Source organism: Drosophila ficusphila, unplaced genomic scaffold, assembly GCF_018152265.1.
Source record: "Drosophila ficusphila isolate 14025-0441.05 unplaced genomic scaffold, ASM1815226v1 contig_791, whole genome shotgun sequence".
Taxonomy (NCBI): Eukaryota; Metazoa; Arthropoda; class Insecta; order Diptera; family Drosophilidae; genus Drosophila; species Drosophila ficusphila.
In genome coordinates this window covers 12,900,036-12,926,201 of record NW_025064737.1, presented here as the reverse complement: position 1 = coordinate 12,926,201, position 26,166 = coordinate 12,900,036, and the positions used below count along the sequence as shown (strand labels likewise).

Below are 26,166 nucleotides of genomic sequence, written 5' to 3'. Positions count from 1 at the left end.
CGACGAAGCCGCCGGTCGCCGGCGGACCGCCGAACATGCCGCCTCCGCCGGCACCCGGCCAACCGGCCGGAGCTGCTCCGGAGCTGTCGCTGAGCTTTGGCGCCGGCAAGGCCCCCCGACTGCCGCCCCCGCACCCCCCTCGAGGGGTCAGTGCCCCCACCAGTCCGGCCAAGTCGCGCGAAAGCCTGCTGCAGCGGGTGCAGAGTCTGACCGGCGCTGCCCGCGATCAGGGAGCCTCCATCTTGGGTACGCTTCACCGGGCAACTTCTACACTCAGAAAAAGATATACCAGTCATTCAGAGCCACAACATGCTTATATACCAAATACGTTACTAAGAGAAACTACAACTGCTTTTCCAAAGAAACATATTTGAAAAAAACATTAATGTTCATGTATTTACAATATAACTTCAGTATACAAGTAGCATAGAGTTTTTGCAACATTCTATACGCTGAACTCCCCCTATAAAATCATTGATATTTTCGCTCATGGACATTATTAGTAGATAGTTCTGATACTCGAATCCCATAAAAATTCCGGTTAACTGTTATTTTATCCCAAAGTTAAGATCCAAACCTTATTAATATTTTATGAAGAAGTTCACAAGATAAAAAGAAAGTTTTTGGAAACGTTATTCCCCAAAAACTAAATCTGAATGAATATTTTCTTAAATAAGATCTGGAAAAGTATTTTTTCTGAGTGTAGGGACTTTTTAATGGTCTCTGGACACGGAATGACATGTAACCCCAAACAGGAGCCGCGGTTCAGAGCGCCACACAGCGGGCACCGACCTTCAACAAGGACAAGTACTTCACGCTGCTGGTTTTGGATGACCAGAACACGGATTGGTCCAAATACTTCCGGGGCAGGCGATTGCACGGCGACTTCGACATCCGAGTGGAGCAGGCCGAGTTTAGGGCAAGTACCTTCTCATTTCTCACCAGATAATCGGGCTAATTACTGAGTGTCCTCCGCAGGACATCACCGTGGTCTCCAGCGCCGACACCGGGCCCGTTGTCACCATGGCCGCCTATCGCAGTGGCACTCGGGTAAGCTATAAAGTGCACCTACAAAAATAATGTAGGCTTTAACGGAATTTAATTTCAAATTAACATTTTCAAGAGCATACAGTCATAATATTATTTATTTTCATCATTATTGTACTCTAAAAATGGTTAATTGCAAAAACTAGGCATTTTAGGCCCGCCAAGATCAAGATTAATTAAATCTGAAAATCTTTATGTTGTTGTGTTAAAAATACATATACTTGGTGTTTTTTTGAGTGTGTTAGGAATAAATAGGAGCCATTTTTATAGGTACATTAACAGTTTTTATTGACCGAATACGTGACTTAATTTTTGCCAGTGCGCCCACCTAGGTTGTTTGCGCTTAATTAGTGCGATGGCCAGTGGACGGCAGTCGTAGATCCAACTTCTCAGCCGGGGATTTGATTGTCCGCCTGCACTTTGCCGAGGAATAGGAGCGATGAAAGCAACTGGTCCAAGGACATGGGTGGTTGAAAAGGGAAGTTAAAAGGGGGAATAGGTGGCAAATGGGCGAAAGAATAATCCACCGACCAAGGAGCTCAAAAGAGCTCGCAGTCTATCAGAAGGCTTTGTCCTTTTTCCCATATTTACGTAGCTCTGAGCTCGACACTCGGTCGCTCTATTTCCATTTGTTTATTTCAACTCATTCTGTTGACTTTACGATGCTGCTGTTTTTGCAATTGCGTCTGTCAGTGGCAATAAAAGACACTTGTAGCTGGGCAGAAATACGATTGCGAATGCCAAGTCTGGCACACTTGTGTCTGCCAGGAAATTAGACGCCAGCCCTGTTACGAGTGAAGAGTTTTTGAATACAAATAGAGTAGATTTTGTTTAACTCAAGTGGGATGTTCATTAGTTATGGTTAAGTGAACCTGCAGGGTTTGGTATCAACAAAGAGTTAACTATCTTTGTAAAAAAGTTTGATACGGACAAGCGACTTTTTTTTTGATGTTTTGGCATTGCACCCAAAAGTATGCAATAAAATTCTACTCACAATCATCATTATCATCATTATTTGGTTTTCTTGAATCCATGCCCTGCTCTCAAACAAACAGTGAATTCAAATTAAATTTCTTAATTTTATTATTTTTATGTATTTTTCGTTTTTAAAAATTACAAAAAGTATTTCCAGCATTTTGCGTTCTAAAAGCTAAGTGTAAATCCTCATTTTATCAGTAATTCTTTAATTTTCTTTTGGAATATCACACCAAATCAGGTGGCGCGTTCCTTCCGACCGGACTTTGTGCTAATTCGCCAGCCGCCGCGCGATGGATCCAGCGACTTTCGCTCCACGATCTTGGGCTTAAAATACGGTGGAGTACCCAGCATCAATTCGCTGCACTCGATCTACCAGTTTCAGGTAAGTTAACTCTAATTTCTGAATACCTTCGCAACTGATTTCGTTCTCGATTCTTTTTCGCTATAAAGGACAAGCCCTGGGTATTTTCGCATTTACTCCAGTTGCAACGACGCCTTGGACGCGATGGCTTTCCACTGATCGAACAGACCTTCTTCCCCAATCCACGCGATTTGGTAAGTGTACACGGTATAAACATTAAAAGCTAGACACTAATTAAGTAGCTGCTATAGAGCCGGCTGGTTACAAGTTCAAAAGCATCAATTAATAAATAACACATTAGGCATAACGTACGTATTAAAGCTCTGGACAGAGAAAAATGGGTAGCATAACAAGGAAGCGGACTTTTTGGGGTGGAGGGGGTTCTGAAAAATCCGTAGGATTTACGGGTCACTTCGGCACTTTCTGTACAACTGTGTGCGTCGCCAGCGACAGCGGGAAACTTCTCCATTGGCCGTTTGCACTTGATGTGGCATACAGGCACTGAAGTCCCGCTCGCATTTAGCAAATGGTGACCACTTGCACTCATCCGCATAGCTGCGACCCTTGAAGCACCTGTCTCCAAAGCAGGGAGTTACCTGGTGGGATAAAGAAGTTATTAAGACTTAAGTTCTATAAGTTTTGTTTATAAACCTACTTCGCACTTGGCTCCCTTGGCATAACCGCCACTGAAGCCATGGCGCTCTGTGATGGTCATCTTGGTGTACTCCTTGTAGTAGCTGCAAATGGTTAGATATGGCATCCTGCCTGCTACTATATAGACTTTTCCCAGGTCCAACTTGATCCCGCACATCCCATCATCTCGTGGAGTCGCCAGTCGACCATCGCGCAGCATTCGCCGCGCTTCAGGGGTGGCCTAAAATAAATAAAAAAATAAAATTAAAAATAATTTATTAGGGAGGTATTAGGGAGGCGTACATAAATTTATATTTAATTCAGAAGTTAGAATATATTTTATTAAACAGAAAAATTAATAATACCCCTCCGAAACAAGCACTTAAAGACATTAAAAACTTTTCTCTTATTTCAAATATTTTTTAAATGAAATTAAAAGATAAGATTACGTGCCATAAGCAGTAAATATTTTCTGTTCTAATTCCAATAACTAATAGGTACGTGCCTTAGGGCTTATATGCATCCAAACCAGTTCAAGTTGGATCAAATTTGACCTTATTCTGAGCAAATAATTAAAAATTGGACACATGTTGAACGAAACTTTAAACTATTTCTTGAAAGAATAATAGATTCATTCAACATTTTAAAAACAAAGGCAGAGAAAATTAATTAGGTGTTTTTTCCCATCATCTTTTGAACCATGTTTATAGCCTAAAGCTATCAATACTTCAAGAAAAATTACATAGTCAAGTGTCAGTTGATAAATGAAAGAATGTTAAAGGGCCTACAAAGTAGAAACTTTTCTTGCTGTGACAGTTTTCCGAGGGACGTGCTTACCTTGTAGGTGCGCTTGATGTGAACTTTGTAGGTGGTCTTGCCCGGCTCGATGGTTTCCGATTTGCGGAGGACGCGCAGCTGGACAACTGTCGAGGGGAAAGACGTTGGCGTTTGCTTATTGAACTCCCCGGAGATTGGGATCCGACTTGGTTAACTTACCGTAGTCCGCGCGGGAGAAGTGCGTCTGCGGATGGGCGGGCATGCAACTGCAGGCGTCCACTGGGCGACCGTAAAACGCGAGTACGGCGACCAGGAGGAGTGTCAATAAAGCCAAATGCCTTCTAAAATCCATGGCTGCGAGCAGATAAAATTACTCTGGTTTTTATGTCGCCGCCAGTGAGTCGGTCCCCGAAGATTACTGCAAAAAGGGAAGTGAGGAAAATGGGGGAAAATTGAGATTGCTTTTCAGGTTTAATGGGAAAATGTGTATAATAGCTGCCATCCTGCTGAAGGTCACACAGAGTTTAATTATGTCTGTCTTACTTATGTCATTCGGCTTATCAATGGAGGCCAGGCCGGCAGCCTTCAATCAATCGAGCCATCAATCCACTGCTTAATTATGCATTTAATATATTGCACATACGCCCCGTATGTCGGCAATTAATCGCGCCTTGTGTCACAAACACAAACACTCACGCACAAGCCCGGATCATCAAGAGCATGATGGGCACAAAGCACTTGACTGCCACTTCCCATCCATCTTTATTCTTTCAAGATTTGATTGGGATTGTGGATTGAGCCTGAAGCCATATTCCATGTATCGTCAATATTTCATTCGAGACTTACGCAAAGCCGATTCACCAGGCAGTCAATTTAGATCGCATAAATCGCACAAAAGTAGTTCAATTGCCCGGGCATTTCAATTGAAAATTGTTTATGGGAAATTCATAGAAAACTTGAGACGCACAAATCGAAATCCATTACAAAACCGCTGCAACGAGTCTACCACTATATCGATGCACCACCGCATATCGTTGCGATACCATAGATGCACAAACTCGTATACTCGTACATATACTCGTATATTAAAGCGAAAATATTGTATAATATCGAGAGTGGAAACAGGCAAGGCAATCAGCTGCAGCTCCCGATTCACTCTGGTTGTTTTTGTTGTTGTTGTCGAACCGATCAAGGCAGATAGTCAGGTTGCATATAGACGGACCTATGGCCATATGCACACCAGCCTATCTATCTATCTCTCCCGATTTCACCCCGATCTCCGATTCCCCCTCCGCTCGCGGCAATGTGGCAATTAAATTGAAATAAAATTGAATTAAAAGCATTTTGCGGAAAAGCCACTAGAAAACACACACGCATCGAGGGGAAAAGCTTGTGCGTGAATCGCCGCGGAGGTGAAAATGAAGGGGTGGCGGGGTCGTGAGCTATTGATTGAATGCAAGCCAAGCAGGCAGGAGTAATGCATCAAACTATTTATTAAGTGGCAGCCCAAGTGGCGGCCAGACAAGCAGACGCGCTGACTAATGGCTTAAACTGGAACACGCACACTGGCAGAAAATCGGTTCCAAAAAAGTGATCTTCGAGCACGACAATTAAAAGTTTTTCTTACGAAAAATATGTCTGTCATTAGATTTAATTGCCCGTTTTTCATAAAGATTTTTCAAGAAAGGGATGCTTGTTTTCGAATTTATTTTCGGAAATGACTTTATGCTTATTAACATTTGTAGAATTCAGAGAGCCAAAGAACAAGTTTAGTCGTAATAAATTCTATTAAATCCATTGTGACAAAAAATATAGCTGATTTGTAATCTGTGTTGACAGAACCAAGAGCTCATAGCTTTTATGCCTCATTTCCGGGCTAAAAATATTGAAAGCAATATTTCAGCAATATACAAGTTATCTTTATGTTTTAAGAATTTCAAAATGTAAGTCCCAATTTGTTTCGATAAAATTATATTTATTTAATTTTCTTTGTTTACTGTTATATTTTAAGGCAACAATTTTTCCACGATATTTGATATTTTTGCAGTGCTTTTTGAGAGTAATGTCAATTAATATAATTATCCTAAACTTCATTAAAGAAGAAAACATTTTCTTTAGCAAAGTGATTTCAGCTAGAAGTGTTTTTCCCTTCGTGAGATGGAAAATATATAAATAGAGGGTGGGAAAAATAGTGAGTATGTCGTAATGTCATGGGAGAATTTTCGTAGAAGGAAAGCGCCGCATGTCTGCCTGACTTTTCTTTTCTTGACACTGTGACACTTTGCCCGGCAATTAACGGCGCGGATTTGTTTAACAAACAGGCCGACAAGACAGTACTAACAACAACTGGGGAAAAAAAAAACAAAAAACAAACAAACAATCGGCCAAGAGGCAACAAAAAGTGGCACACACAAATCGAAAACGTCATCGTCGTTTAGCAGATAAATCAACTTGAGAGCCAATCGGCAGCAAGAAAAGCGTTTTAGAGGCGTTGAAAATTCGCACGATTTCATCGGGACTCCTTTATTTTTCTTCCCCCCAGAAGCATATGTCTCTATATCTATATATATGCAGCCATGTCTGAACGCACAATTAGCATGGCCATATATCACATCGCGTAGACATAGTTTAAAGCCGGCCAAAAACTGCAGCAACAGCCAGTCCACGAAGTTTTGGGTCGGTGTTTTTTGTTGTTCTTGTTTTTCCCTCTCGTTTGGTCGGAAAATGCTGCCCGTGTTTGTTGACAAGCTTAACACATGTCAATTAAATGTTATATATTATGGCACACGGCGGCCACTCACACAACCAAACTCGAACGTGCCGCTTTCGACGTCACTTAACGCTTCGTCTAATTGACACACTTGTTGGGGGCTCTTGTCTGCTCTGAAGTTCTGAAGTTCTGCTGTCGTCACCATCATCAATATTGACCTTTGACACTGGCTTCAATTTCCAGCGACTGGCATCCCATCATGCGGGCCACCGTCAACAATAGCAGGCAGCAATTTCAAAAGATATTAACTCAAATATCGGATCGAGTTCAATTGGCATTGATTTTCACTCTGCCCTCAGGCCACTTAAAATACTCCGGCCACAACAAAATGGGCAATGTTTATTGATAAACATGGAATTTCTACTACAAGGAAATGGGAACATAATTAAATTAAAAATTGTTCTGTTGTGCGATAAAAATTTAAATACAACATTATAGCTTAGTCATCTTTTAAAGTTTTTATATGATAAATGAAGTAGAATTTGTAATAAGAAAGGAGGAACTTTTTAATAAACGGATAAGTAACACTTTGGTAAAACTATGATATATTTATATTTTTTAATATATATATTTTAATTACTAGAAACACTTGATAAAACCTTTAATTAGTTACCCATTCAGCTTTGCTTTACAAATCGACTGTGACAATATTGATTGCTTACAATTTGTATGCTTGAACTACGGCAACTGCTTCATGAATTTTAAATCATCTCTAAAAGCATCAGCCACTTGGTGTTATGCAAATTTTGTGATTAACACTTGCCCAGACAAGCAAACGGAAGGCAAAAACCAGACAGATTTCCCAGGTGAATTCAAAGGGATTTCGTAAGGTCAGACATGAAAAAGTGTATGGCAAAGAAATCAAAAAGAAAGCTAGACAAAAAAGGATTTCCTTCCACCCAAACTAAAGCGCTTTCGGTTGGGTTCAGGTCCACCTTTTTTTTCGGCTTGTTGGTCGGGTTAAAACATCGCCAAAATGGCCCACCAACCAAAGCCACATAATTAATGCGATTTTGGTTGGTGGCTGTTTGGTGCTTTCAGAGAGTGCCAAATCTGAGATGGCCAGTTGCTAGTTGGCTGTTGAGAGGTTTGGTTTATGAGCACTTAATTGGGGCCATTAATAGCGGCTAATGCCGGGTAATGTCAGTGTTGGGGGAAGTCACAAAAGAATTGACAGCCAGCGGCACTTCGCCCAACAAAAGGCTAAATGCATCGGCATAAAAACGTATTTATAGCTTTCGGATCTTGCGCCTCTATTGCACTACACGCTCTCCAATTTACGATGCCTTGAGATTTGCGCCTCCGAAAGAGGCATAAAAAAATGTGCCTAATTGGATCTGCTTGGATCGCGTTTTCATGGCTCTATAGAAACTGATTTATGGCTTTTGTTTAGCTTTATACGAGTATGGCAAGGGATAAAGTGCAGTGTGCATACCTTATTAGCGGATTGTGGTTAATTGTGTCAGTTCGTATCTATTTTTGCTGCTTTATATAACTTAGATTTCGTTACGATGCAAAAACAAAGTAGTAGTAGTCAGTAGTCAGTATTAAATGGTTATGCAAATTCTCATATAACTTTGTATTGAACTTACAGAAGGAGATAAGATTAGATTACAGTTTTATAGGGTATAAATTCAGCTAATGAGCTCAAATATATGAGATATTTACAAAACACAATCCCGTATTTAACACCTTTTTTAATTAGTTAGCAAATTTCAGTTCGGAATTTAAAACAAGCAAATCATATAACAAATTTGAGTACTGAGTAACCGAAATGCGAATCGAATAACATTGTTCTTGCTCATTTTTTCAGCGGTCATTTACTTTTCGGTATTGCCTTCCGAAGCAATTCGCCTGAGTTTGTTTGTTATTGCTGATTGACTTTCTAAACAGTTTGGGAATGGGTTCGTTATGGGATCGAACTGCGCAGTCTGGTATTGGAATTTGATTTTTGCGGTTCTCACACACGACATTACAACGAGATGATGTCACTTTGTGGGGAGAATATTTTATCACCTCTTCCCCAGAACACAAGATATCGTTTAACTAGACCAAACAAATGTTTGCCTTGCAACTGGGTAAACAACCTCGAATGAGCTTTGACTTTTCCGGCAGTTTTTTCTTTACTTATTTTGCAGTCTCTGCATTTCTGCCAATTTTCATAACTCTGCTGGAAAACTTTCTTTGCCCGGCGGCATTCGGTTGGATATCTTTTCCTTTGTCGGCAGCCTGAACAACAATGAGAGAAAATTAAAGGAGAAATATCAAAGTCACGATCCGGCAATAGGCAATGCCATAATCAGCATGATCAATGCGGCCCAAAACGAAAGGGGCAACAAAGTATTCATTTTTTTTTGGGTTTGATTAATGCCGCAGCTTGATCTTTTGACCCGCAATGTTTGCCGTGCGCGATTGGGATTGCGAAATGCATTTCCGAGATAAAAATCTATCTATTGGCATTTACATGCACTCGGCGACACCTGACAAAGTCACTCAAAGCATCGGATACATATAATTAAGTTGTGCAAACCGAGTTGATAAGAACCACTCGTAGTGCTGCTAATTGAATCGCCAGCTGCCGGCAGTTAATGATGATGAAAACGAGATCCAATGGCTCACTTGCCGGTTGACAGCTTCATTCAGGTGTGACGAAATTCCGTCTGGCAGACACAACTATGTTGGGAATGTTTATTGCCGTGCGCCTCATTAACCCATGCACAAGTATGCCAGCGGATCTGACATCATTGCTCCCAAAATAATTCTTACGCAGCGCTCCTCTTCTCGGTGCACTCACTCGCCCCCAAAAAAGAGAAGCAAACAAAAATTAAAATTGCAAGTCCTAAATTCGTCACGTTCTTTGGCATTTCATTTTAAGGCCAAAAATTAAAAAGCGAAACAGTAACGGCACAAATCTCTCAACTTATGACACAAATTGCCTGGCGGCACTTGCTTCGTCTTGAAAAAATAAACAAACAGGATGCGTAACGAAAATTCAATTAAAAATGCTAATGTGTCGGCGGGGTCCTACAAATCTGGAGAGCCGAAGGTCTGGGCCTGGACTCAAATTGCATTGGCATGACCGCAAAAATATAAATCTTTAATGAGCAAAACCCAAAGCCTGTGCATATAAGGCCGCAAAATAAACATATGTATATGCGAGTATGCTTGCAAATAAATTCTGTGGGGTCTGGGCCTCTGGAATACAATGGACTGCAGTGTGTGTGCGGGCTCGCATTTCGTTATCAAATTGCAACATTTGCATAAAAATCAATAAACTGTTCAAATAACCCCGCTGGCAGTTCAATTAAATATTAAAGCGACAATCGTGGGCCGCCTTTCGTCAAGTTGGGTGATTTATTTCAGCATAACAACCTTCATTCATGCCGGGTGACAGATCTTGTTAAAGACATTAAGGAAAGGACCAGCAAAACAGCAGGAAATCTGACAAATTGACGGTCTCTGGCCCACACACACACTCAAACACACACACACAAATGAAGGAAGCCGGGGACCAAAAAGAAATCATTGTCAATAAATTGCCGCCTGACTTGTGCGATTTACGCAACATCCAGAGGATGGTGAAAAGTTATTAATGGACAGGAATACCAGCAGCTCTTTGTCACGGTGTCGCTGCCTTTAGCATTTCTTCTTAATTGTACAATAATATTTAATTGCAAGATTTGCACAAGAAATTTCTTATTAATGGACCCGGGATGAGCAGACGGTTGTTGTGGGTGTGTCGGCCGAAAAAGCCAGGCAAGTGTGAAGGCATAAACAATCGCAATACCAATCCAATATATCTGCATCGGCAGCCATATAAGGCGCAATGTCTGGCTGACTTTTTTGGGGATTTAAAAGCATTCGCCAAATATGGGAAATTGGATGATGTGCGAGGAAAAAGTCACAATCGTTTGGTTATGACAATTTTATTTGCGCGGCTTTGTGGCTTTTATTGTTCGCGGTTTGTGTTGAATGCGAAATCTTATTAGAGCAGCATTGATCGAATTTGCATTCTCGGAATTGCTGAAATAGGTATCCAATACAGGAATGAAAACGTATCAATTTCAATTGTTTACATATTTAGAATTGCAGCTTGCTCATTAATAAGTTAAATAATAGCTTACGGGCCATTCCTATAATTTATCAACGGCATCAAAACATGATGAATAATAAATTGATAGTTAAAGGTAACCAATAATTAATTTAATTGTTGAATCATCACTTAAAAAGCTGTTCTTTCGTGTAGCCTATTAACCGGGTTTCCCTTTTCTCGGTTTGCTATTGTGATTAAGATAATTTAAAGCCGCCATATGTCAATATCTAAAATTCGAAGGCGAACAATAAATTCAAAATATAAATTTAGCACACTTAAGATAAAAATTTTTCACAGTTAACAATAAGACAATATTATCTACCAGATAAGGTGAAAATAACAGTCAGCGTAGCAATTTGGCGAACACTTTTTTTCTGAAAAGCTGAAAGTCAATACGAATACAAACGCATTTAAATGGCGAATAAACAGAAAAGCCAAAGTCAAATGAAGGAAAAATTATGAATATCCATGCGAAACAGAGTGAGTTGCCGTGTTGGGAAAACACAATACGAAAGAAGGAGAAGGGAATCGAATGGAAAAAGCACTTGAAATGCATTTCCACTCTTTCCCTCGGGCTTCGTATTTCCCCTTGAGATTCGCTTGTACATTTTATGGGTTTTATGTGGTAGCAGTCGAAACATTTGATGTGTATTTTTCATATTTTTAGACATTAAATGGCCAATGCCAAAACACACATGACGTATGCGTGTTATGGAAAAACCAAAAAAGACACACTCACAAACACGCATTACTTTCCTTGACATCCAACGAATTTGTTACTTATACATCACTGATACGACTGAGCTTTACGATCAGACGACATTGCACAACCAAGCGACTTGTATATTTTTTAATGGCTGCAGTTTGTTTACAAATTGGCGACATTAAAAACTATTAAGACAAATCGAAAGGCCAGAAGAACTCTTGGGCCGCTTCAAAAGAGCAAGGGAGGCAGGCAAATAAAAACAAATTATAAATAAACGCAAATAAATAGTGGCATCTAGCGTAGTGTTTGTGAGCGCTGGGTTGGAAAACTGTGTCGCTGTGTCAACGTCGCCACATTTTCCCAGCGCGCGTTTTAAATAGCCTGAAAAACGCGTCTGACTCGCGCGTTTTGCATACCTTCAATTTGAATCTTCTAAATGCCAAACAACTCTAAAAATGAATTGTGTGTTGGCCTCTTAACAAATTTGCATTTTGGGTATTTACAAAAAAATTCTTCAGGAAATATTCTTCTGGTCTTTTAACATTTGACACAATGCGGAAATTAATGGAATCAATTACCATTTTAACATTAAGTCTTTTAAAAGTTAAATTGGGAAAGAGACCTTTTTTTACCTTTAAACAGCAACCTATTTCGTGGTGATATTTTGCACTGCTGGTTTTTGAACACTTGAACCCAAGAAATAGGGGAAAAACAAGGAAATGTATTTTCACCGGCACTCGCAATCGCACTCAACTCGACTCGTCTCGATTCGATTCGACTGCACTTGATACAATATATTCAACCGATCGCTCGCGATTTCTCCGTCGCCAACTTTGTGGCGTTCTAGCTCGATGGGCTTGCGGTTCTGCACTGGATCGCCAAGTCAACCGATTCGTCTGTTTTCTTAACCGAAACCGAATCCGAAGCCCCAACAACCGAAGACCCGAAGATCCCGCTCAAGTTGTTCGGATCGCGAGAGATTGGCCGAGTGAATATGGTTTGAGTGTTTCTCGCGGCAGTCGGCCGATCAAAAGCGCGATAAATTAACTCCGCAAATGAGTGGAAAGTGAGTGGTGGAGAGTCGATTGCATTTTTCGTGGCATTACTTTACCTTGGCAGCTTTATTAATTGCGTGCAGGGGCCTGGTTTATGCTCTTGGCCAAAAGGCATCATAGTATAGAGTCGTAGAAACTTGGCGCCACTTTAAAAGAGCGAGAGAAAGACACCGAGATGCCGTGGTGCGCCACACGAAACCGCAGAAAATAGCGCATCTGTCAGGCCGCAAATCAACTAATAACGTGGCTTTGTAAAGGCGACTTCCACTTCCTATTGCCATGTGGTGCACACACGTGCTGCCGCTCCGGTCATGCTTCATACCACACTGCATGCTCCACCTACAGCATGTTGCCATAATCTGCATTCCCGACCAGCTAACGCCACCGCGCAATGGGTATGCACTGCGAGAAAAAGTTACCCCAGATGGTGCAGAAACTGAAATAACAAACTGTTATAAAGAACAAGTTTAAGAAACTGTTATAACTATTATTATTCTGGTTTATTTGTATAGGGTTACTATTACAATTTGTAATTTGTAACAAACCACAACAAAACGATTTAAATGTGTAAGGCGTCTGGCCTTTCTAAAAATTCTTATATGAACGGATTGTTTACTTTACTATAATTTTGAAAGAGAACTTTCGAGGAGTAAGTTCTTATCTTAAACATTCCAGAAAATGTTGGGATTTTTTTATTGTTATATACATATATTATATAGTTATTTTTATATATTATATTTCAACTAGTTATGAACTCGATGTACAATTTAATACTTTAAGTATGAAACCATTTGTTTATATTAAGGCTTTACAAAAGCTAGACAATCATGTAGATATTTGCTGATTGTAATTTTTTGCTGGTGCACTCTTACATCGCTCGGACAAACAAACACCTTCCATTCCCCTCCCTTTTCCTCTCAATCCCCGCCCATTGAACCCGCCGCAGGGCGTTACGGATGCGTCACAGTGCATATTTTAAGTCGGCTGATATAACCGATGAGGAGCAGGCCCCTAGACAGCGGCCACTCGAGCGGAATACGCAGCAGCAGCTTCCAAGAATGCTGGCTATGCGGGGGAGTGACGTCGCCCTCTCGTTCTCGGAGACCACATTTATCCACATACTATATCACATATAGTAAAGTGAATCCATAAGGGAACCCACATCACGGCTGATTTTCATTGAGAGATTTCTCGCACTTTGTTTGGCCTTTCTGTCATCACAATTGTTCGAGTATCTCGTCTGCGGCAATTGCGACAATTCTTCGGGCTGCGTCATCGTTGTTATGGTTTTCCTTTCTGTTTTATTTTGATTTATTCACCCTCTGCCAATACTCGAAATTAAGCCCATGTGTTTACTTCTGATTTATCAACTGTTTAAATGTGGCTCGGGGAGAGATGATTAACAAGGGTAATCGCCTGTCGATTTGCATATATTATATAAATGTTACAACCATGAGCAACGCTGTAAAATTATTAAAATGTGAATTAGTCAAATGTGTATTTACGGGCATTTAATAGCGATTTGCATACGCCATTTATAGCGGCCTTGAGTTTTCAAGAAAATACCCTGTCTGAGTAATGGTGGAGAATTCTGAGAATTGGCCAGGCAAATCAAAGAAATTTTCAATGGCCAGATTCGTAATCGGAACTCAAGCAAAAACAACCAATGAATTTGGCACTTATCCAATGGATTATTAAGATCGCCCTCTGATTTCCGCAGCAAATAAAACAATAAAAAAAGCCAAAGAGCTTGAGTGCCATCATCAGCGTATTGTAATTTATAGAATTCCAATCAGACGGCGAAATAAGTATGGTGATTGCTGCGGTGTCTTTATTGGCAACACAGAAAGAAAGGAGTCTTAAACATGTGTTTATATAATATGTCAATTATGAAAGTAATGCATAGATAGATAGATAGGTATGCGATCGGTAGAATAAGAAGCAATGAAGTAAAAGGAACAATAGGAACAGGAAAAGGATAACATTGAAAATCCTTATCACTTTTAATCATTTGGTATCAACAACAAATACTTTTTTAAAGCCATATGAAAGCTTTTGAACTGAATATAAGATATGTAAAATATTAACACTAAATTAATGTTTTTTTCTCTGTACCGTTCCAGTTCCAGTTCACGAAGTTCCCCAGCGTGCTGAAGGCTGGACATTGCCACGGCGGCGTCGCCACCGCTCGGCTGGAGAACCAGAGCGCCCTGCAAGATGCCGCCGGACTGGTGAGCGGTGCCGGGAACGACTCGCATTGTTACTGCACCATCGAGCCCTACATCGATGCCAAGTTCAGCGTGCACATCCAGAAGATTGGCAACAACTACAAGGCGTTTATGTAAGTGACCGCAAGCCGCAGACGGCTGAAAAGCCACAATGCAAATGGTTGGATTGTTGGATGGTTGGAGTGGTCCGGCGACCTTGCAACTGTCAGCAGACAAAAGCGGTCGCTTTGCAATTGGCAATTATCCTACCAAGTGCCGCGGCAAGAGTTCATTGTTTCACTCCGACCGACCGAAATGCATTGACGGGTTCAAAGATCTTTTGTTGGAGTTCCCCCCAACCGATCGCATTATCTACGCTTTTTTAGCGGCTTAATTTTCTTGTATGGCTCATACGCTTTCGCTCTTTAACAGGCGCAAATCCATCACCGGCAATTGGAAGACCAATCAAGGCTCGGCCATGCTGGAGCAAATCACTTTAACCGAGAAGTACAAAAGCTGGGTGGATGAGGTAAGTCATCGGATCGAAACCAGGCGACACTAAATCAAATTGGGAATGAGTGTTAGCTTAACCAGGCGACTTGCCTGTTCACTATAAAAAAATTTTCCGGAGTATCTTACTGATTAATTTAATTACATATTTTATACCAAATACTTACCATTCTAATAGGAAATCATTTAGTTGGTATTAGGTGATAATTGAATTATTGGGGAATGCAATCTTTTGTCTGCTTCATTAAATGTTTCAATATGTAATATATTTATTACCCTTCAGTCTTTGCCTTATGTTACAGCTATTATTTATGAAGTTCCAAAGAAACCATTTAAGGGCATTTCATAGCGAAATTCAATCCAAATCCTTTTCATTGCCCCCAAAAGCCGCACACATAACCGTTATTGCCACGAGTTGTGAGCCAAAACGTGGAAATCTGGTCGCAAGCTGCTCAGCTTAGCTTAGCCCAGTTGAGTACGGTTCATTTATCAAATTTGCCCAATCAATATGGCTAAGGAAAATCGCTTTAAATTATTTGCGGCATTTTGGGTGCACAAATTTGATTTCGGCTGCTTTCCGATTTTCCCCCCGAGGGGGTGGCAAATGGAGAACCGTTATGGAGAACCAGCCACCAGAAATCATACTCGACTGACGTCAGTCGGCGGTCGAGTTTGCATTGCCCTCGAGCGGCGGCACAACTTTAATTAGAGCTCATGAATATGCAAATCGCAAAAACAGTTAAACGGTTTTAGCCGCACAATACGCTACGCGAGTTAACGGGAGTTTGCCTTCGAACAGATTTTAAGTAGGCGCCTCATAATTGCCAAATGAGGTGCAAGCATTTGGATACATGGGAAATCCATCAGATACAATATTCTATCTATGCGAATGCTCAATTCGATTTCCTTTGAGTCGCGACTGACTCACTCAATGAAACTGCATATGTGCATTAATTAATTGCTTTTTACTGGCGCAAATATTCCTCATTCAAGTGTCGCTCATTAGATAAGGCTGTCGTTTTTAGATACATTCAGAGAAAAATGTTCTTTCCCTTAAACATTTTGAACAGCAATCCACTTTAATTGATAGTAGCTTATCATTTTTCTAAAAACAAGGTTTTAATACTTTGGATATATGATAACTTCTTCTTAGAGAAAAAGTTGAGAAATAATAGAACAAAAGTAAAATATTTTAATTGCTACTTTTATGGCTTTCTACAATGGTACAAATATTTATTTAGATTAAATTTCCCCAAGTGCATAAATAAATGGGTGGGCCGTTAGAAACGTCATCGCAATTCTGGGCAAGTCAGAATCAGCTTCAGCATCAGCATTAGCTTTAGCGTTAGCTTTAATGAAAACAAACTGTGTAATTAAAACCGGCAGTCGAAGCCGGCGGAAGCCCACACAGAAATGTTTGAGCCGAATGATTCCCGTCTGACTGCTCTTGCATCGAAATCGAAAACACATTTTGGGGTCATGACTCAATCGCAATTCGATTCGTATCGCCTTTCAGATATCGGAGCTCTTTGGCGGCATGGAAGTGTGTGGTCTCTCCGTCGTGGTGGCCAAGGATGGGCGCGAGTACATCATCAGTGCCTGCGACAGCACCTTCGCCCTCATCGGAGACACCCAGGAGGAGGACCGCAGGCAGATCGCCGATCTCGTATCCGGACGCATGCAGGTTAGTATGAAATTTTTGGATAAAAAAAATCTCTAAATACATTTTAAGCTGATATCAACCAACAAGAAACGGCGTGGTTTTAGATTTGTTCATCTGTTTTAACATACAAAACATAGCTTAAGTCTATAAGTTAAGCGCTAATGTATTATTTCCGTTTAACTGTAAATAAAAATAATAAAAACATACAAAACTCGCTTAACGCGAAAAGAGCTAGAATTTTTATAAGTACCTATGTATTCGTTTTTCTAATTGAGGTTGCCTGCTTCCTTAGTTTGAAATTTTGTATTTCTCACAGAACGGAAATACTGATAAAGTAAATTTTCAACTCGAATTCAATTTAATCTTAACTTCTCTAGGAATTTTTATAAGGAATTAGAATTCTTTAAAATATTTCTTATCTCTTAAAAAAATGTTTGTTCATTTCTTTTTCTTTTCTTTTTCTTGGCAATTTTTTAGTTTGATAGAATGATGGGATTAATGCCGTACAAATAATTGTACATTTTTTTTTTTGCGTTTTTTTTTGCTTTCAAATTTTTAAGATATAATAATTCATAAAAAGGCGATTCGACAGTTTTTATTTAATTTATTTCTCTCAGTTTAATGCATTTTAATATTGCCAATACTAAAACTTAAAGTTCAAGCATTTTAAATTGAATCATTTCCTCCCGCTATTTTTCCAGAATGTCTGTCGTCCCAGCATGGCACAGACGGGACCAGGGAAGTTGCCCTCCCGCTCGTCGGTCTCCTCGCGGGCGGAGTCTCCCACGGACGAGGGCATGGCGCCCACTCCGCCGCTGCCGGCTGGACCGCGCCCCGCTCCAATGGGCGGACCACCGCCGATTCCGGAGCGCACCTCGCCGGCGGTGGGCTCGATTGGGCGGCTGAGCAGCCGCAGCAGCATCTCGGAGCTGCCGGAGGAGCCCTCCTCCTCGGGACCCAGCACAGTGGGCGGCGGAGTGCGCCGCGACTCGCAGACCTCGCAGTCCTCGACCATCTCCTCCTCGGTGTCGCGACCCGGAGGCCAGAGGCCACCGCAGAGCCAGAGTTCGGTGGTCGAGGACGCCGAGGACACCATGAAGAACCTGAGGAAGACCTTTGCGGGGATATTTGGTGACATGTAGGAAATCGCTAACAAGAAGCGCGGCAGAACGGCCAGCGAGACGAGCAGCGGCAGCGGGCCAGGCAGTGTGCCCAGCAGCGCGGGACCGGGAAGTGGATTCAGTGGCTCCTTCCTCGGCAAGCAGTTCTCGTTCGCCGGCAAGGGGGCGCCCGAGGTGGGCGTGATCTCCACGCAGCCTACGCGGCCAAGTGAAGAGCCCCCGGCAATTCCAACGACGGCGACGACGGCCAGCTCAGCCGTCCGGCCGGAGAGCAGCGTTTCGATTAGCGGTACAACAAATACGGATACGAACGGAGCGGGTTACCAGCCGGTGACCAACTATGAGCAGCAGGAGCGGGTCAATCCGTTCGACAAGGAGCCCAAGAAGTCGGGCAGTGCGGCCAGCATACACACCTCGCCCTCCTCCTCGATGTCATCCTCATCCATCTCGTCGCGCATAAATCGCAATGGGAATCCCATTAAGTCACCGCCACCGCCGGCGGGTCCACCACCTCCACCACCCACCAATGTGGTGGCCATGGGCAGCAATGCGAACAGTTCGAGTGGCTACAGGAACAGTTTCAGCAGTTCTTTAAGCAAGGACAAGACCAGTTATGGCAACTATGGCAGCACCACCTCGGTGGAGACCATCACGCGAATGGATACGAACACCACGAACACCGGAGCCACGGCAACGGAAGCGGGAGAAGCGAGTGGCATCACGGCCATCACAAATATCAGCAACAGTGCTGCAGGAGGAGGAGGTGGAGCAGTGGCTCCCACCACCACGGGAACCATCACCACATCGGTGACCACCAACGATTGGAGATCAGCCATCGGGATGCGATCGGCGAGTGTGTATAGTGCACCGGCGGCAGTGACCACCACCGTGCTGCCGGGCGACACATCTGGCTACGATTCCAACTCGATCGCCTCGCAGGGCGAGGGACTCAACAATCCCAGCGATCTGCCCTCGTACACACGACCCTCGTACTCGCGATCCGAGAGCAATGGTAATTATCTAGCCGTGGGCGTACTGCTGGTCAGCCTCACCCTGCGAAAGACCTAAAGATCGATTTTACAAATACATATACTTCATGATAAATCATGCCATTTAATCTCATTATCGTACTAATCAGCTACACCCCATATAAATATATATACAACTACATATAGAGAGACCAACTAAATGTAATCGATTGAACCCCTAGCCAAGTAGGCAGCCGTGTCAAAGTGTTAGCCAAACGAGAATATTAGGAGTTGTATCCTTTAGCCTAACTATTTTGATTTTCCTAGCCAAGCTCAGTGAGTAAGCCAAATATTACGTATACGACTTGCGGGCCGCTCAAGTGTTTGTAAGTCTCTCTTGCTAAAAACGCTTGTCTGCACACACACACACACACACACAAATATACATACACAACAGAAGACAACAAACAACAACAGGAACCGTACAGTACACACTCGCTAGAGTGCACCGCAAAACCTGAGTTCCGTTCTGTTGGCTTTTTGGGCACGCATCGAGAAACAAGAGAAACCGCAGATACAATCCAGATAAACTATAAAACACCACAAGAGTAACAAAGCTTTTAGTAAATACAAAATTCGTTAGTAATATTAATGCAACCCTTTTTTAGTTTTAGAATGTGCGTGTGTGTATTGCAGAAAATGCAGAGTTATCAAAAGATGAGCCTTAGAAAAATGTCGTTAACTAGTCCGAAAATCGTCCAAGAATCAGAACTCAAATTTCATTGTCATTTCACTCACATATTGATAATGCTTGTTTTTTTGGTAACGCTCATTTTGCTCATCCTCCATCACCAACTGTCAAATATCAAATTTACAAAAGTCGATCGAAAAAGTAGTATGTGGTCAAAAAAATATACAATTTGAATTTACAATAAAATTTAACAATTCTAGTTTAAATTTGTATATTGTTCAAACATAAGACTAGATTTCACTTCACCAATGGATTTTATTTATAATGCAACCTAAAATATTTATTGTAATATTGCAATAGTTCCAGTCTTTGTACTTCAAGTTGTTAATAACTTTCAAGAATTAAGCTAATTTTTTCGATCTCCTTTTGTATAAATAGAAGTAAAGCTCGATTGGCTCACGTAGTGCTAGCGATAAGTGCTAAGAACTGCACCCACGCCAAATTGATGTGCACTTCTTCCTTTAATCAATGTTCTTTTAATTAACTTAACTCCAATTCTTGCAGCTTCAAAGCAGTCGGATCTGGATGTTATCTTCGGGGACAGCAAGACCACTCCGGTTTCCTACGGAAATGGAAAGTACACCCGGGCTGCAGGATCTCTCTCAGATGCCGATATGATCTTCGGAGGACCGCCCTCCAACTACAAAAGCGATCGATTCGGGGCCGCCAAAAGCATGAGCATGAGTTCCAGTGGAATGGGTTCCGGAAACGGAACCGGATCGGGCAGCTATAAGATCTACGAGGGCATCCAGAATGCAGCATTCAGCGACTTTAGCGATTCGGGAAGCATGAGTAGCATCGGATCGCACACCAAACGCTGGAGTGCCAGCAAAGAGGATGACGAGGAGCTGGACTTGAAGTGAATCCAAGAAAAATTCCAAACCAAAACCATCACCTACAGTCACTCACACACACACTAAGACAAGCAAACTATAGAATTCTATCTATTTTCTGCCTCTGAAGTTTCCTGGTTTCATGGGAAAAAACACACTAAGCATATACTCACCCACTTAGACCATAAACTTTTGGTTACTATCGTTTCAACTGTCAACTATCTTGATCGAAACTCTTTCCTCTCATTCATATAAACATGACAAAAGTAAAAAAAAATGATGAAGCAGCTGAAAATGCTATGTAGACACTGTAGTACACTACTAATATATAATTATAACCACCAATGCAACAACAATAATGCAAAACCCATTAGATATGTGCAATGAAATGTCGAAATGCCGATGACTTGACTGGTTTTGCAGAATGATAAAACTTAAAGAACGAGGAACCTATTTAATTACCATACTTAAAAACATTTTGAAACATTTTCCAAGGCGAACAAATTATATATTAAATATATTATTGAGACAAATATTGAATTATATAACGACATATTAAACCAATTGAGAGTTGATGACATAAAAAGTATTCGCAAGCGTATATTACATGTTAACCTGCTAATGAATCAATGGGAGAACTTTTAAGTAAATGGAATATTAATGAATCTGTTATATACCAACATGAGACACATATGAAATCCTATAAAAAAAACTATATAAAATAAAAGACAATATGCGCAAAGTATAACAAACATAATATATACGCGATCTAATTATAATGGATAAATCGGTTAACGAACTATATGTATTCGGAAATTACTATGAGCAAATGTTACATACCAAACACGAAAATGGAAAACACAAGAACAGAAGCTACTCACACACAAAGTAAATGTTTATTACCACAAATATTATGATTATTATTATGATGTATTAGCAGTTAATGTTTACAAACAAGACGAGCCGGCATCGAGGGCTTCGAAAGATATGGAAAGATTGGAAGTACCAACCAAGCACGACAAGCAATGTTAATCTAGGCTGAACCAACCGAGCAACAATAACGAACCAAACATATTCGAAAATCTAGCGATCCCATGCGATCCACATAAATTTACACGGTTTAGTCGGTACTTGAAGGTCGAAGAAAAGAAAAGTTGGAGTTAGAGGCAATGATATTGAGGGATATTTAGATAATATACACAAATAAATATTTATAAATGTTGCAAGCGACAACAACGAAGTCATATTATCCATTCAATATATAAACAATAGCTTCAATTGGTTAGGACTATGATTTAGCGACAAATGTTTGATAAATGTTTTTTGTTACGCACATGGTTAAGCATTATTTAGAGCAATAGACAATTTTACATATGTTACATTTGAAATAATAGTAGCAATCATTTCAATTGGGTTGTAAACTTATCTCTTTTATTAACTAAATGCATTAGAGAATTTTAAATAACGTTATATGCAGGGGAATATAAGAAAAGAATACTTGAAAACTTGTTAATTTACCAACTCTCTTCGATTTTAGTAGAATCTACATTTGGGAATGCTACAAATATTTTAATCTAAACAAATTTACAACTATACAAGAATATTGAATACCCATTGTTTTCGGTTTGGGCCAATTGGGCCCGGTTACTCCATTCTATATCATCCTACCATCTATATACAAATATATATATTAAATATGTATGTAATTATAAGTGAATCTTTGGCTACAAGTACTTTTTCGTAATCGTAAACATCATCATTTTAATCGAACTGGCACATATTCATGGAATGTTTTATAAACATATATTTATAACGACAAATGTAGAACAGAAAGTACATAAATACAGGCATCGATCGAGCAATTCGATGAGCATATATCATGGCACTAGACCCACAACTTACATCAACTCACCCCATAACAATATCGTGCATCAAGTGAACAGAAAGTGCTGAATACATAAATTGAAACTCAAACGAAATACTCAAGCATAAGGCATACGTATAACTTACACGACTTCTTATCTGTTGCAAAATATACCAAATAAATACTCGTATTATTGTGAAAGTATAGCAAGAAATATGTACTTATATGTTGTCTGTAATTGATTCACGTTCCCCCTTAAAATCCCCCAAAAACCCCACAAAAAATACGAAAAGAGCTGGGGTTACACCCACTCACTTGGTACTCACAAATTTACTGCAAATCTCTATATATATATACATATATACTACGAATTATTCCAATGAACAGCGGCAACTGCAATGGCTAAGAAAACAAAACCAAAAGTAACAATAAATGAGTTGATGATTGATACAAAAGCAAAGACACAAATTGTTTTCCACTCCACGCACAATTTCGCGTGCGTTTACCTGCGGAATTGAGTTAGCATTGACATTAGCGAATCCTTCGGGCGGAAAAACGTCTGCTTCACTTTCAGGCTAATGACACCAGGAAAAACACTCTCGCCGATCCCTCCAATCCGTTTTTCCAGTGCAACGAGGCCTGCAACATAATCTCCTCGTCTACCTGCCAATTCGCAAGTTCGGGCCATAAAAACCAGGCACTTCCCAATGCCCAAACTAGTCATCATTCGCGACACACTCGATACAGACCGAAAGGCAATCACGCGATCTTCAACATGGATTATATCATCTTCGCTCTCTTGGCTTCCACCTGTTTCTTGGATCTTGCTAAGACAGCCAGTGTTCAGTTGGAGAACTACGACATGGATTTGGATAATGGGGATATAGCAAACACCACCGATTTGGAGTTCAATGAGGGAGTATCTTCGCTGGAAAGACCTCTTTCGTGGTTAAGAAGCGCCAGTGGAATCTTCGGCAGTCCCGCTGGCCATGTGGTCATCCAGGTGGCCAAGGAGCTGCTGCATCGCTCAGCTGGAAACAGTCAAGTATGGGTAGAATATAGAATTAAAAATCCAGGATATCTTCTTTACTCTTATTATTATTTACTGTGAAGTTTCATTTATTTTATTTTATTTATTAATTTCTTCTTAGGTTTTAAGTTTGAACCTAACCAATCTGCTGATCATCATACTGCTTAAAGTGCTGATCTTCTCAGCTGGAATGCTGGGTGCAGGACACTGGAGTGGCTATGGCTATGGTCATGGTCGCTCTGATGGACGTAGTGATAACTCCTTTGGTTTGGGCTTAGCTTCTGGAGATGACTATCTGATAACTGGATTTCTGGCTGCCCAGGGAGCCGGCAGGGATGAGTGCCTCTATGCAGCATCCTGTGCCTGTCCCACAGCAGCCTATGAATACGCAAAGGCAGGAAGAGCTCTTCTGGGCGCCATTGAAGTCTTTCAAGGGTAAGCAAATACAAAATAACCTGAATTAAAGTTTCAATTAGCACCCACAAACAAAAGCATAGAAAAATTCGAAGATCTATGCATAGCTTATCAATGAAGTTTTTTTGGATGACTAATTAAAATTTGATGGTCTAAAGATGCTTCACAAATCTTATTTCAAATGTTTCAGCTTGAGATTTTGACAAATAACTTTAAATACATAACTAAAAATATATTTCTTTTAAATTATTCTTAGAGTACCGCTGGAGAAACCGCGCTACAACGACCTAATAGTTCTCATGGAGCGTGCCGCATACGATGGCTTCCGAGGAGTTGCCTGCAACACCACCCAGACTTGCGACGGACTGCTCTGAAGTTTCCTTTATAAAACCACTATTTATGTATCTATTTAAATTTATATTAAATCATTAGATTGTAGTACAAACGAGGTGCAGGATAGTGCTTGGATTTCTGCTTTTGGTGTACAGTCTCAAATGGTTCAGCATGGAAATCAGATTATTGGCTAAGTAATTTAACTATGCTATGACTATTATTGTGTCTACTTCGGCTGTGATGTTTCGTTGAAAACTGCTAATCGAGAAGTTGGTGGGATTAGCGCAGGATATTCCTGTCCACATTCAGTTGCTCCTTGCCACCGGTTATGGCCTTCACGAATTCCGGATAGTGAAGCAAACCATCGTTGTTGTCATCGGCAATCAGCAGAAACTTGTCAATGGCCTCTGTAAAAAAATATTAAATATATTACAAACAAATAAATGAATGAAACAAAACTTTAAACTAGCATTTTCAATTATTTTGATCAAATGACAACTGAAATTAAGTTTTATAATCGTTCAAATGTAATGATTATGTCGGCTTTTTTATGTAATTAATTTTTAAAAGATAATAAAAATATTCCCACCTATAAAGTGTTCCAACTCATCGGTGGCATTTTGCAGGTATTCATCCCGCTCATTGTTTTTAAAATAGTCATAGTTATGATGCATGGCAGACTGAATCATCTCGAGGCCATCCAGTGCATTGTTATTATCATTGTCATGGGCCTGGAGTTATGAAATAAATTAAGATTAAGCAATATTGCTTGCAGTTTTCTTTTTTAGATCTTACCTTAAACATGTAGAAGATTTTCTCCTCCTCGCTCAAGTCCTCCAAATTGGCCTGCACTCCCATTTCCTTTAAATCGTCATCAATACGGCTAAAAAATACAAATATTTTTTATATCTAAACTCCATTTTTCAAACTCCCCATTCCACTCACTGCTCCTCGTGGGTGAGATGCTGGTCCACTCTGCGGGTTTCGCCTCTTGGATGATGTGGACCCCTCTTGACCGCCAGGGTTCCATCGAAAGTCTGGCTGAAACTGGCTATGCAGATAATGAAGTTCAGCAGGTTGGATAGATTGCACATCCTATACATGGCAAACCGAATTTTGCAGGAAACTGTTGTGTGTTGAATTGGGTTTTGTGTATTTTCTGAGGGGTGGGTTGGCCAGGCCACAACTGTCACGCGAGCTGTCAAATCGGTTTGCCAAGCGCAGGCGCTGAGTTTTTCCGCTTTTCCCCCTTCAGCCGGGTTCGTCTGTCAAAATTCAAACATAGCAACCTCTTCGGCAGTTGTCCCGTTGGTTCAATAGCATTCGACTTTGTTGGTTGGTAGACCTTAGCACACGAAGCGTTAAACAATTATTAAATTTTATAAAAGTTAATTTGTGAAAATGTGTGAGCAGTATTGCGACAAGTTCGAGACCTTCAATCCGGAGATTGAGTTTGCAAAGTTTCAAAAACGCAAGCCAGTTGTAAGAACTGCTCAACTTTATGAGAATCTGCACAAGCGAGAGGACATCAAGTGTCCCTGTAAGTGGGAGAATATTCTATCTATCTATACTATCTAAAATATACTAACTTATTATTTCGTATTTCTCCAATAGATAGTTTCAAGGGTTATGGCGTGGAGACGGACTCCAATACAATGTACCGCACCTGCAACTCGGAATACGGTTACTATGCACCCAATGCCTATACAATTCCCAAGCGTTTCTATCCACTGCCCCAGAATTTCTCCAATGAAGTCGTTCGCTTCGGCATGTATCGCAATTTCTCTTTAAACACGCACATGGATCGCACCTTCTACTAAAATACCAGCGTTTAAGCCTTCAATCACTCTCAGGTCGTCTCAACTTTTATTGGTTTTCTATGCCATTTGAAAATTTTAAGCTGGACAACAAATGAAACCTTTCTCCGAATATTTACCCTTATAAGCAACCCAGAAGAAATCTGTCATTAAAAAATTGTAAAATGTCAATAAGGCACCAAAAAAATTATAAAATTTTATAAAAGCAAACAAACGTTAGTCTTTTTTTATTATG

The 26,166-nt window shown here is 40.7% G+C and overlaps 5 protein-coding genes across 6 annotated transcripts; 3 read left to right on the top strand and 2 right to left on the bottom strand.

The window, feature by feature from the left end:
* The first annotated feature begins 9 nt into the window (after positions 1-9).
* LOC108087183 (synapsin) lies at positions 10-22,797 on the top strand. The gene is given in 10 exon segments (XM_017184438.2): positions 10-246; positions 756-919; positions 979-1,050; positions 2,264-2,407; positions 2,476-2,580; positions 14,544-14,761; positions 15,060-15,156; positions 16,654-16,821; positions 17,502-18,933; positions 20,145-22,797. Coding segments are annotated over 10 exon segments (2,970 nt in total). The 5' UTR covers positions 10-35; the 3' UTR covers positions 20,504-22,797.
* LOC108087185 (tissue inhibitor of metalloproteinase) lies at positions 2,628-12,240 on the bottom strand. 2 transcript variants are annotated; one of them, XM_017184442.2, is made up of 5 exons: positions 11,988-12,240; positions 4,016-4,214; positions 3,857-3,942; positions 3,042-3,260; positions 2,628-2,982 (listed from the first exon to the last, which is right to left on the bottom strand). In XM_017184442.2, the coding sequence occupies exons 2-5, from the start codon at positions 4,146-4,148 to the stop codon at positions 2,788-2,790; spliced, it is 633 nt and encodes a 210-aa protein (XP_017039931.1). In that variant the 5' UTR covers positions 4,149-4,214; positions 11,988-12,240; the 3' UTR covers positions 2,628-2,787. The 2 variants fall into 2 exon arrangements, with proteins under 2 accessions (XP_017039931.1, XP_017039930.1); XM_017184441.2 differs by having other exon boundaries at positions 11,998-12,240.
* Positions 22,798-22,887: 90 nt separating the features above from the next.
* Positions 22,888-24,156, top strand: LOC108087184. The gene is made up of 3 exons (XM_017184440.2): positions 22,888-23,382; positions 23,489-23,802; positions 24,038-24,156. Exons 1-3 carry the CDS (start codon positions 23,113-23,115, stop codon positions 24,153-24,155), a joined length of 702 nt encoding a protein of 233 aa, XP_017039929.1. The 5' UTR covers positions 22,888-23,112; the 3' UTR covers position 24,156.
* A 25-nt stretch (positions 24,157-24,181) lies between these two features.
* On the bottom strand, positions 24,182-25,282 carry LOC108087186 (multiple coagulation factor deficiency protein 2 homolog). The gene is made up of 4 exons (XM_017184443.2): positions 25,060-25,282; positions 24,910-24,997; positions 24,704-24,845; positions 24,182-24,521 (listed from the first exon to the last, which is right to left on the bottom strand). Exons 1-4 carry the CDS (start codon positions 25,215-25,217, stop codon positions 24,394-24,396), a joined length of 516 nt encoding a protein of 171 aa, XP_017039932.1. The 5' UTR covers positions 25,218-25,282; the 3' UTR covers positions 24,182-24,393.
* Positions 25,283-25,419: 137 nt separating this feature from the next.
* LOC108087187 (UPF0691 protein C9orf116 homolog) lies at positions 25,420-26,141 on the top strand. The gene is made up of 2 exons (XM_017184444.2): positions 25,420-25,654; positions 25,729-26,141. Exons 1-2 carry the CDS (start codon positions 25,516-25,518, stop codon positions 25,932-25,934), a joined length of 345 nt encoding a protein of 114 aa, XP_017039933.1. The 5' UTR covers positions 25,420-25,515; the 3' UTR covers positions 25,935-26,141.
* Positions 26,142-26,166: the final 25 nt, after the last annotated feature.